Source organism: Chiloscyllium punctatum, chromosome 1, assembly GCF_047496795.1.
Source record: "Chiloscyllium punctatum isolate Juve2018m chromosome 1, sChiPun1.3, whole genome shotgun sequence".
Classification (NCBI taxonomy): domain Eukaryota; kingdom Metazoa; phylum Chordata; class Chondrichthyes; order Orectolobiformes; family Hemiscylliidae; genus Chiloscyllium; species Chiloscyllium punctatum.
The window spans coordinates 78,445,005-78,458,225 of record NC_092739.1 but is presented as its reverse complement, the minus strand read 5'-3'; the positions used below and the strand labels follow the sequence as shown (position 1 = coordinate 78,458,225).

Below are 13,221 nucleotides of genomic sequence, written 5' to 3'. Positions count from 1 at the left end.
CTGACTTAGTTGTGCAAAGTTGCAAATTTGCCTCGGATCATATGTCTCTCGGACCATATGTGTGTGTGGACACATGCGTCTCCATCAAGGATGGACACCTCAGCACCACACTCTAACACAAACCCACAGACAACCTCACAATGCTACACTTCTCCAGCTTCCACCCAAAGCATATTAAAACAGCCATCCCCTATGGACAAGCCCTACGCATACACCAGATCTGCTCAGATGAGGAGGAACGTGATGGACGCCTGGAAGTACTCAAGGATGCCCTCACAAGAACGGGGTACGATGCTCAACTCATTGACCGCCAGTTCCAATGTGCCACAGCAAGGAACAGTAATGACCTCCTCAGGAGACAGACACATGCTGCAACTGACAGGGTACCCTTCGTTGTTCAGTATTTCCTAGGAGATGAAAAATTATGCCATGTTCTTCATGACCTGCAACACATTATCAATGACGATGAGCACCTCACCAAGACCTTCCCCACACCTCCACTACTTGCCTTTAAACAACCGCCAAACCTCAAACAGATCGTTGTTCGTAGCAAGCTGCCCGGCTCTCAGGACAACTCCATACAACTCTGACACGGTAGACGCTGCAAGATGTGTCAGAGTGTGGACATAGATACCACCATTACGCGTGGGGACACCTCCCACCTTGTACATGGCAGGTACTCATGTGACTCAGCCAACGTTGTCTATCTTGTACGTTGCAGGCAAGGATGCCCGGAGGCATGGTACATTGGGGAAACCGAGCAAAGGCTACGACAACGGATGAATGGGCACCGCACAACAATCAACAGACAGGAGGGTTCCCTCCCAGTTGGGGAAAACTTCAGCGATCCAGGACATTCAGCCTCGGATCTTCGGGTGACCATCCTCCAAGGTGGACTTCGGGACAGGCAGCAGAGAAAAGTGGCCGAGCAGAGGCTGATAGCTAAGTTTGGTACCCATAGGGAGGGCCTCAACCGGAACCTTGGGTTCATGTTACATTACAAGTGACCACTATTGCACAATATACACACACACAGATACTCCTAAACGCAAACACTCTCACACACACACACAGGCACTTCTATACACACATACACACAGACACCCACACACTCACACATGCACCCCCTCACAGACTTAAGACACTCTGCACTCACTACACACACACATACACTTTTCTCACACTCACAACCCCCAACCCAGACAGACAGACACACACAGACATACAAAGACCCACATGCACACACATATTTTGTGGGGTGAATTTGTACTTGTAGGGTTACATTGCACTTTGCTCAAAAACTGCATGCATTCATGTAGAACTCTGAGCTCAAAGGTTGCATGAATTTATGTAAAACTCCGTTATCTCACTTTTTAGATTAGAATCAATCTAAACATCATGGCATAGACAGAGAACACAGGGGGCTAACACCTTCAACATATTGTCTAGCTGTCACCATTGTTAACAGCTAACCCGAGAATGCAACTTTTTTTAAAAAAAGGTTTTGTGATTTACATATGAAAGAAGTGAAACTGTCATGGTTTCTAACAGATGAAAGGCTTAACAGACAATCAATTTTCAATGTATAATTTCAGTTACATCACACTGTAAATTTTTGCTATAAATTCTGTGTGTTAGGATTGAGCCCTCCACTACCACCTGATGAAGGAGCGTCGCTCCGAAAGCTAGTGTGCTTCTAATTAAACCTGTTGGACTATAACCTGCGTTGTGTGATTTTTAACTTAATTCCTAACTGCTTCTATTTTTTAACTAATTCCTTTATACGCTAAGAATTATCGAGCATATCCATTACATTGAGCTTATGTTTCAGTCCTTAACATTTTGAATAGCTTTCATTACCTGGGGTGACGTTCCCTTAAAAAAAAGGTCAAGGGAGTTGGAATTTGTTCTCTGAAATATTGAATATTGTAAGAATGCTCTCTGCTAGATATCTTAGAGAATTAATTCTAAACAATTTCTTCTTACAGAGCTTTATTAAAACCCTGAAACTTGTATATTATTGCATTCAGCCTACAGCAATGACTGGTTGAATCTGAAGTTTTCTGGTTCACTGAACTTAGAAAATTAAAGTCCATGGAATTTTATTAAGCTCACTTCCCACTTGCTGGTATTGCAAAACCAGCTGATTTTTTTTTCTTTGAGTTGCTTTATTAGTAAACAGAAGTGTAGAATATTTTAGTTTCAGTTTGACAAGACGCTTTTTACATAAACCCTAGAAGTAACTTCTTGCAGCAGATGTTTAGTTCAAACCTAATAAACAATGCAATGCAGAAATATCTCAGGCTATATTATGAAAAGAATGGTGTGTTTTCTCTAAATGAATTGGGAAGAGAATTTAAAAATGAGGGTAGTGATTTTAATGATCTTGGTTTCCAAACAATCATGATTTTTCTGAAGAACACTCTGAAGGTGATACTGCTTTGTATAATTTCTAGGATCCATGGTTAGATTCCTACCTCACCATTGTCAAACTTGTATATATTTTCATACGCGGGTCAGACAAACTAGAGGAATAAATTTTACATTCATTTTCTAGTTGGCTTATTGAATGGCTTATCTCTCGACTTTGTTTCTTGGATCATTCACACAAAAGGCTTTAAAGTAGTTGATGTCCTGTAATAACAGCATGAAAATCACTGATACTGCACATTTTGGAATCTGCAGTGTGGGAAAGTGTGAGGTCATGCACTTTGGTAGGAAGAATAGAACCATGGACTGTTTTCGAAATGGGGAGAAAACTCAGAAGTCTGAAGTGCAAAGAGACTTGGGAGTTCTAGTCTAGGATTCTCTCAAAGTAAACCTGTAGGTTGAGTCAGTAGTTAGGAAGGCAAATGTAATGATGGCATTTATTTTGAGAGAACTTGAATATACAAGCAGAGATATACTTCTGAGACTCTAAGATTCTGGTCAGACCACATTTGGAGTACTGTGTGCAGTTTTGGGCCCCATATCTTAGGAAGGATGGACTGGCCCTGGATTGTGTTCAGCAGAGGTTCACGAGAATGGTCCCAGGAATGAAAAGCTTAACATGTGAGGAACGTTTGACAACTCTGGGTCTGTACTCGATGGAATTTAGAAGGCTGAGGGAGGAAACTAATTCAAACTTACAGAATACTGAATGGCCTGGATAGAGTGGATGTTGGGAAAATGTTTCCATTATTAGGAGAGACTTGAACCCGAACTTAGACTAAAGGGAAAACCTTTTAGACCGGTGATAAGGAGAAAGTTCTTTAGCCAGAGAGTGGTGAATCAATGGAATTCACTGCCACAGATGGCTGTGGAAGCCAGGTCATTGAGTATATTTAAGACTGAGATATATAGGTTCTTGGTTGAAAAGGGGATCAAGGGTTATGGGGAGAAAGCGGGAGAATGGTGTTGAGAAACTTACCAGCCATGATTTAATGGCTAAGCAGACTGAATGGTCTGAGTGGCCTAATTTCTGCTCCTATACCTTATGATCTTCTGAATGAAAATGAGAGTGCTTTCATAGCTTGATTTGAAATGAAGCTCTGTGGCATTCATGGGTTGTTTAATGTTTTGTTAATAGTCATCCAGCAAGCATTGAAAATTATGAAATGAATTTGGTAGACTGAAGCCATTAGATTTCCTTTGGTGCTTGTGTGGATTTTATATCCAATTTTTATTGTAGGTTGTTATATCCACAGTTTTGGATTATTTTGATATTTAAATCCTGGCATGGAAAGTAAATTTGCTGCTTCGTATTTTTGGTTCAGATTACAATGACTTCCTGACAATCATCCTTGATTAATTGCTCGAAAGTTTACCTTGAGAATAAATTTGTTTAATTATTTCATTTTAGTTATTCCTTAAACAAATGATTCCTCAAGTAATCACACTTACAGTCACAAAGTCATACAGCACGGAAACAGACATTTCAGTCCAACCAGTCCATGCCGAACATAATCCTAAACTAAACGAGTCCCACCTGTCTACTCCTGGCCCATGTCCCTCCAAATCATTCCTATTCATGTACTTATCCAAATGTCTTTTAAATGTTGCGATTGCACCCACATCTACCACTTCCTCCTTCCACCACCACCTTTCTAAATCTCTCTTTCGCCTTAAAAATATGCCCCCAGTCTTCAAATCCCCCATCCTGGAGAAACGACTGCCATTAACTCTATCTATTATTCTCCATGTGACAATGTGGACTTCAACAGCTTCCTCATTTCCCCTTCCCCCACCTCATCCTAGTTTCAAACTTCCAGCTCAGCACACTCTCCTTGACTGGTCTGGACTTGTCGAACCTGCCTATCTCCTTTTCCACCTATCCACTCCACCCTCTCCTCCTTGACCTATCACCTTCATCTCCTCCCCCACTCACCCATTGTACTCTATGCTACTCTCTCCCCACCCCCACCCTCCTCTAGCTTATCTCTCCATGCTTCAGGCTCACTGCCTTTATTCCTGATGAAGGGCTTTTGCCCGAAACGTCGATTTCGCTGCTCGTTGGATGCTGCCTGAACTGCTGTGCTCTTCCAGCACCACTAATCCAGTATTATTTGTATAAGCCTACCCTTGTTTGTTGTACCAAATACAGCACCTCACATTTATCCAGATTGAACTCTATTTTGCCATTTTTCAGCCTGTTGACCCATCTGATCAAGTTCCTTTTGTAATCCTGGAAAACCTTCTTCACTGTCTACTATGCCACCAATTTTGGTGTCTCTTACAAGCTGACTAACCATGCCTTTCTCATCCAAATAATTGATATAACTGATAAACAAAAATGACCCAGAACTGATCCCTGATGAACATCTCTTGTGACAGGCCTCCAATCTAAGAAGTAGCCCTCCACCACCACATGCTGTCACCTGCCGTTAAGCCAATTATGTACCCAATTGGATACAAAGGTTGACTGGAATCCCTGTGATGTAACTTTACTAATTAGTCTACCATGTGGAGCCTTGTGGAAGGCTTTACTAAAGTCCAAGTAAACAACGTCAACTGCTCTGTCCTCTTCAATCTTTTTTGGTAACTTCCTCAAAAAACTCAAGTTTGTGAGATATGATTTCCTCCTTCAAAATCATGCTGACAGTCCTTAATCAAGTTTTGCCTCTTCAAATGTTCATAAATCCTATCATTGATAATTGCCTCCAATAATTTACCCACAACCAATGTCAAACTCACAGGTCTGTAGTTCCATGTTTTCTCCTTACAATCTTTCTTAACAAAAACACAGTATTAACCACCCTGCAGACGTCAGGCACCTCATGCGTAGTTATAGATGATGCAAATATTTCTGCAAGAGGTCTTGGAATTTCCTCCTTTACTTTCCACAATGTTCTGTGAGATATTAAATCACATCCCAGAGTTTTATCCACCTTTGTATTCTCTAATCCCTCCCAAATTTCCTTTTCTGTAATGTTAATGGTTTCTAAAACATCAAAATTTGTTTCTCTGCATTCTCTAGACTCCATTTCCTTCTCCACACTAAAAACTGATGTGAAATATTCGCTTAGTATCTCTCCCATCTCTTGGGGTTCAACAGAAAGATGACCTCCTTGATCTTTAAGAGGCCCTACCTCTGTCTAGTTTCTTGCTCTTAATGTATTTATAGAATCTTTTTGGATTATCCTTAACCTTATTTGCCAATGCAAACTCATATCCTCTCTTTGCCTTCCTTAAAAATGCCCTTGCACTCTTTATATTGATTCAGTTGAACTAAGTAGTCCACATCTAAAATAAGATTCTCTGTTTTTTCTTGACTAGAACCTCAAATCTTTATTCATCCATTGTTGCTTAATCTTATCAGTTGTACCCTGCACCCCAACAGGAACATAATGCCTCTGAACTCTTGTTATCACACTCTTGAAAGCTTCCCACTTGTCAGTCATCTTTTTACTTGCCAACAGTCTACTCCAGTCAATTTTTAAAAGTTCTTGTCTCATACCATTAAGATTTGCGTTACTCTAATTAAAAAATGTTAACTTTTCTGGAAGGCTTATCTTTTTCCATAACCATTTTGAAACTAATAGAATTATGATCACTAAACCCAAAGGCACAACTAGTTTGTTGCTTATTTTACATGCAGCATTCACACTTGTAGGCCATTCACCACCTATGCTAGTAAAATAATAAGTGATCTACCATACTTTGCAAATATTAAGAGGCAGTTGGCATTTACAGGTCAAAGTTCTATTTCAACCTTAAACAGTTTAATTTAAATAGCATCTGTAAAATTATCATAAAATTACCAATTTTTGGGAAGATTTGTAGTTCAGGTTGATGATATGTATGTAAGTTAGCTGGCTGAGCTGGAAGGTTTGTTTCAAATGTTTCATCACCATGACGAGGTACCATCATCAGTGAGAGTCTGGTGAAGCACTTGTGGTATGTCCCACCTCTCTATTTATAGGTCTTGGTTCCTTAAGGTGGGTGATGTAATTTCCGTTTTTTTTCAATGGAAGGTAGATGGGATCTAAGTCGAGGTGTTTATTGATGGAGTTCTGGTTAGAATGCCATGCCTCTAAGAAGTCACATGTGTGTTTTTGTTTCACATGTTTTAGGATGTGTGTGTTGTCCCAGTCAAAGTGGTGCCCTTCTTTGTCTGTATGTATGGAAAGTAATGATAGTGGGTAGTGTGTTTTGGTGTTCATGTATCCTGGTGGCAAGTTTCCTGCTTGTAGTGTTATTTTAAACAGTTCTTGCATGGTATTTTGTAAATGACGTTAGTTTTGCTGATAGTATCTAATGGATCCCTTAGGTTCATCAGTCGCTGTTTAAGTGTGTTGGTAGGTTTCTGAGCTACCATGTTGCCAAGAGCTCTGAGTAGTCTGCAAGTCATTTCTAATATGTCTTTAATGTAAGGTGAAACAAAGACATGCACGAGAATTCTTACAGGCATGGCATTCTAACCAGAACTCCATCAATAAACGCATCGCCTTGGATCCCTTCTACCTTCCTTTGAAAAAAAGTCTCTGAAATGACATCACCTACCTGAAGAAACCAAGACCTATAAATAGAGAGGTGAGACATACCACCAGTGCCTCACTGGAGACTCTCATTGGTGATGCTACCCAGTCATGGTGACAAAACGTCTGAAAACAAACCTTCCAGCTCAACGAGCCGGCTAACTTATGATCATAAAATGCTTATATCCATTTCTCATGTTTCATGAAGCCCGATACTGAAGAATTACATTTTAATTATTTCTAGTTTGCAACCAGATATTCCATCCTGCCCAAAAGTATTACATTTCTGTGAAGACATTAGTTAACTTAGAGTCGTGATGTGTTTAGACTCTTGTAACGGGAAGAACTTGTTTTATTCCCAGCTGAGTAGGATTACCTTCGATCTTAAAAACGAGACATCTTCCACACGCCTGTAGAATAAACACATTCTTTTTTTTTGAAAAATCTGTTATGTACATTGTTACTACCGTATTTATTACAATTTGTTACTCTTACTAAGTGGAGGATGTTTCCATTCTAAAAATGAAGCTTTCCCTGCAGGACAGACAGTTTGATTTTAGGAGATTTTTCACTTCTGTCGATAATTTCACTAATTTCCTTTTATGTTCTGAGACTGAGGTTGGAATTTTCACTTTGTCTTTATAGCAAACAATCAGTTAGAATTCTGTTGCCACATGCTAAGAGGAACAGTAGACCCTGAAGAACCTCCTGTATATGAATATGTAAAATTCATAGGGAACTTAAAGTCACTGAATAGCGGTAAGTTGTTTTCTCACATTAATTTGTATATTTGATTTTCTATGCAATGTTTACTTCAATCTTTACTTCTGTGTTTTTGAAAATGCTAATAAATAGAGATTTATAACTTTTTGAGACTTGATCTGGATTTATGTTGTTAGTCAATATTTTCACTTGTCATGTACTTTATTGTCAGTGCTATTGCATATGACACTGGAGGTTTCATTGTTCATGTGTGTACTTTGTACAACTTCCTGATTACTTGAATTTAAAAGATATTTAATTGACAAAATGCAAACTGATCAATAATGTTGATTTTCATTTTACTGTCATTTTGTATTTGTCAATGAGATTTCAGGTTGTTGAAATTAGATGAAAGGTTTTAAATATTGAACTATGTGCAGGAGTTAAATCCAATAACACAATTCTGCAGTATCGTAACAACATTCAACTGTTTGGTTCACTTCCTAAATTAATTCAGCAGATTGTTTTAGCCATTTACTCAATGTTATCAGAGGGTGAGCGTGATTTTTAAAACTGATGGAATACATTCCCACATGTGAAAAGCAACTTGATTCTTCAGACTCTGGATTAGTGGTGCTGGAAGAGCACAGCAGTTCAGGCAGCATCCAAGTTGATTCTTCTGACTGTTGAGTAGCAGTATGTGCCTAAATTTCTGGAGTGGGGAATGGAGCCAAAGAACAATACAGCGCAGTACAGGCCCTTTGGCCCTCGATGTTGTGCCGATCCAAGCCCACCTAACCTACACTAGCCCACTATCCTCCATATGCCTATCCAATGCCCGTTTAAATGCCCATAAAGAGGGATAGTCCACCACTGCTACTGGCAGGGCATTCCATGAACTCCCGACTCGCTGAGTAAAGAATCTACCCCTAACATCTGTCCTATACCTACCACCCCTTAATTTAAAGCTATGCCCCCTCGTAATAGCTGACTCCATACGTGGAAAAAGGTTCTCATGGTCAACCCTATCAAAACCCCTAATCATCTTGTACACCTCTATCAAGTCACCCCTAAACCTTCTTTTCTCCAATGAAAAGAGCCCCAAGTGCCTCAGCCTTACCTCATACGATCTTCCTACCATACCAGGCAACATCCTGGTAAACCTCCTCTGCACCCGTTCCAGTGCCTCCACATCCTTCCTATAGTATGGCGACCAAAACTGCACACAATACTCCAGATGCGGCCGCACCAGAGTCTTATACAACTGCAACATGACCTCAGGACTCCGGAACTCAATTCCTCTACCAATAAAAGCCAGTACGCCATATGCCTTCTTCACAGCACTATTTACCTGGGTGGCAACTTTCAGAGATCTGTGTACATGGACACCAAGATCCCTCTGCTCATCCACACTACCAAGTATCCGACCATTAGCCCAGTACCCCATCTTTTTGTTACTCATACCAAAGTGAATCACCTCACACTTACCCACATTGAATTCCATTTGCCACCTTTCTGCCCAACTCTGCAGCTTATCTATATCCCGCTGTAACCTGACACATCCTTCCTCACTGTCAACAACTCCATCGACTTTCGTATCATCCGCAAACTTGCTCACCCAACCTTCTAGCCCCTCCTCCAGGTCATTTATAAAAATGACAAACAGCAATGGTCCCAAAACAGATCCTTGCGTAACACCGCTAGTAACTGCACTCCAAGATGAACCTTTACCATCAACTACTACCCTCTGTCTTCTTCCAGCCAGCCAATTCCTAATCCAAACCTCCAACTCACCCTCAATGCCATACCTCCGTATTTTTTGCAGTAGCCTACCATGGGGAACCTTATCAAACGCCTTACTAAAATTCATATACACCACATCTACCGCTTTACCCTCGTCCACTTCCTTAGTCACCTTCTCAAAGAATTCAATAAGGTTTGTGAGGCACGACCTGCCCTTCACAAAACCATGCTGACTATCCTTGATCACATCATTCCTATCCAGATGTTCATAAATCCTATCCCTTACAATTCTCTCTGAGACTTTGCCCACAACAGAAGTGAGACTCACTGGCCTATAGTTACTAGGGTTATCCCTACTCCCCTTCTTGAACAAGGGAACCACATTTGCTAGCCTCCAGTCTTCTGGCACTATTCCTGTAGAAAACGAGGACATAAAAATCAAAGCCAATGGCTCTGCAATCTCCTCCCTTGCTTCCCAGAGAACCCTAGGATAAATGCCATCAGGCCCAGGGGACTTATCTATTTTCACCCTTTCCAGAATTTCCAACACCTCTTCCCTACATACCTCAAAGCCATCCATTCTAATTAATTGTGACTCAGTATTCACATTGGCAACAATGTCCTGTTCCTGAGTGAATACTGACGAAAAGTATTCATTCAGTGTCTCCCCAATCTCTTCAGCCTCCACATGCAACTGCCCACTACTATCCTTGACTGGACCTATTCCTACCCTAGTCATTCTTTTATTCCTGACATACCTATAGAAAGCCTTTGGGTTTTCCCTAATCCTACCAACTAAGGACTTTTCATGTCCCCTCCTTGCTGCTCTTAGCTCTCTCTTCAGATCCTCCCTGGCTACCTTATAACTCTCAATCGTCCCAATTGAACCTTCACGCCTCATCTTTATATAGGCCGCCCTCTTCCCTTTAACAAGGGATTCCAATTCCTTATTAAACCACGGCTCCCTCACACGACCCTTTCCTCCCTGCCTGACAGGTACATATTTATCAAGGACACTCAATAGTTGCTCCTTGAAATAGCTCCACATATCAATTGCGCCCTTCCCTTGAAGCCTACTTTTCCAAGCTACGCATCCTAAGTCGTGCCTCACCGCATCATAATTTCCCTGCCCCCAGCTATAACTCTTGCCCTGCAGTGCACACGTATCCCTCTCCAACACTAGAGTAAAAGTCACCGAATTGTGGTCACTGTCCCCAAAGTGCTCATCTTTTTTAGGAGCCAGACAAAGTACTGATTGGAAGGTGAATATGCCACCACTCAGCGCAGGGAATATGGTGAGATAGATGGTACAGAGGTTGGATAAGTAGTTCAAAGGTAGGGATAGTAATGGAAGTGAGTGATGGTAGTGAGGCAGTAATAGAAGCAGGAGATGATAGTAGAAAAACAAAGGTAAAAGAAGTTCTGTAGAAGAGACATGAAGGCGAAGAGCACAAGTGATGGTGAAAGTGGATATGAAAGGAGCTAATGATGGCTAGCTCATTTAGAAAATGCAACGCACAAATCTGAGTTCAATCTCAGATTTCTCCAGTTTCCTCATTTCCCCTCCCCCCACCTTGCCTCAGTCAAATCCTTCAAACTCAGCACCGCCTTCCTCACCTGCAATCTTCTTCCTGACCTCTCCGCGCCCACCCCACTCCGGCCTATCACCCTCACCTTGACCTCCCTCCACCTATCGCATTCCCAACGCCCCTCCCCGAAGTCCCTCCTCCCTACCTTTTATCTTAGCCTGCTGGACACACTTTCCTCATTCCTGAAGAAGGGCTTATGCCCGAAACGTCGATTCTCCTGTTCCTTGGATGCTGCCTGACCCACTCCCACATTGTGCCAGGTTGGCAAGTGCCAAAGTCAGCAGTCCATCAACCATGTTATAAATGAATAATTAGAGGTCAATTTGGCTTATTCATGAGCGCCTTTACCTGAACATTACACTGGCCACTCCGTAATATGGTTGGAATTGGCAGTTAGATGAGAGAGGACAGTCTGTTCTTTTTTAAAAATCTGGGCAGCAAAAGGTGAGTACTGTCTTGCAGGAGTTGATCTTTGAGCACCAGGGAACTTCCACTGAAGGTGGCACTCTGATCTCCCTCATTTTATGTGCTTTTCTAGCTGCTACCTAACAACCCACTCCATTCGAATTAACATGACCAAGCCTTTCCCTCTCAATACCCCCATTTACCTCACTCCAGAATCCATTGGGCCTTTTTCATAGTATAGAGTCCCAGCATGCCCCACTACTGAGCTCTTGTTGCTGGTGAGCTTACTGGAGCTGTTGGCCAATTGGATCCTCTCCACTGTTTAGCTCACCCACAGGGTGTTATGGTGCCAAACATGCTTTTTAGTTTGTTGGCTGCCCACAAGATGTCTTTCTTGGGATGGGGCATACCATATCTTGTTAAATTCCATCGTATGTTGAAGAAGGTTAACTAAGGTTACAAAGTGATCTTGATCAATTGGGCTAATGTGCCAAGGAATGGCAGATGTAGTTTAATTTGGATAAGTGCGAGGTGTTGCATTTTGGTAAGTCAAACAAGGCAGGATCTATACAGTTAACAGTAGGGTACTGGGCTGTGTTGTTGAACAGGTGCACACTTCTTTGTAAGTTGCATGACAGGTAGGCAGGGTGGTAAAGAAGGCATTTGACACACTTGCATTCATTATTCATTGAGTATAGGAGGTCGGACATCATGTTGCAGTTGTAGAGGACATTGGGTTACTGTATACAGTTCTGGTCGCCCTGCTATAGGGAGGATATTATTAAATTGGAGAGGGTGCAGAAAAGATTTATGAGAAAGTTTCTGGGAAGATGCTGGATAGGCTTGGACTTTGTTCACTGGAGAGTAAGAGGTTGAGGGGTGACCTTAGAGATTTATAAAATGATGAGTGGCATTTATAAGGTGCATAGCAAAGGTCTTTACCCTAGAGTAGCAGAGCTCAAAACTAGAGAACATATTTTTTAAAGTGAGAAGAGAAAGATTTAGAAGGGACCTGAGGAGCAATCACTCACACAGAGTAGTTGATATGTGGAATGAATTGCCAGTGGAAGTGGTAGATACAGGTAGGTTACAGCATTCAAAAGATATTTGGATGAATACATGAATAGGAAAAGTGTGGAGGGAATGGGTCCAACACAGCTAAATGGGGCTATTTAGTTTGGGAAAATTGGTCAGCATGGATATATTGGACCAAAGGGTCTGTTCCGTGGTGTATGATTCTGTGACTCTATCACCCTGTTACAAACTGTCATTCTTGAGGGTGGGAAGTTTTGAAATGGTTCTAGACAATAGACAATAGACAATAGGTGCAGGAGTAGGCCATTCTGCCCTTCAAGCCAGCACCACCATTCATTATGATCATCGCTGATCATCCTCAATCAGTATCCTGTTCCTGCCTTATCCCCATAACCCTTGATTCCATTATCCTTAAGAGCTCTATCCACTCTTTCTTGAAAGTGTCCAGAGGCTTGGCCTCCACAGCCTTCTGGGGCAGAGCATTCCATACTCTTTGGGTGAAGAAGTTTCTCCTCAACTCTGTTCTAAGTGGCCTACCCCTTATTTTTAAACTGTGTCCTCTGGCTCGGGACTCACCCATCAGCGGAAACATGCTTCCTGCCTCCAGAGTGTCCAATCCTTTAATAATCGTATACGTCTCAATCAGATCCCCTCTCAGCCTTCTAAATTCAAGTGTACACAAGCACAGTCACTCCAATCTTTCAGCATAAGATAGTCCCGCCATTCCAGGAATAGACCTCGTGAAATGACTCCCTCAATAGCCAGAATGTCTTTCCTCAAATTTGGAGACC

The 13,221-nt window shown here is 41.6% G+C and overlaps 1 protein-coding gene across 2 annotated transcripts in view; it reads left to right on the top strand.

Moving 5' to 3' along the window:
- Positions 1 to 13,221, top strand: part of clocka (clock circadian regulator a) — a 143,548-nt gene that overhangs the window by 55,380 nt on the left and 74,947 nt on the right. Inside the window, exons 9-10 of one of the 2 annotated variants that reach the window (XM_072569528.1) lie at positions 722 to 891; positions 7,602 to 7,715. In XM_072569528.1, coding sequence (XP_072425629.1) covers positions 722 to 891; positions 7,602 to 7,715 — 284 coding nt within the window. The remainder of the gene's footprint in view (positions 1 to 721; positions 892 to 7,601; positions 7,716 to 13,221) is intronic. The other variant, XM_072569529.1, reaches the window with a different exon arrangement.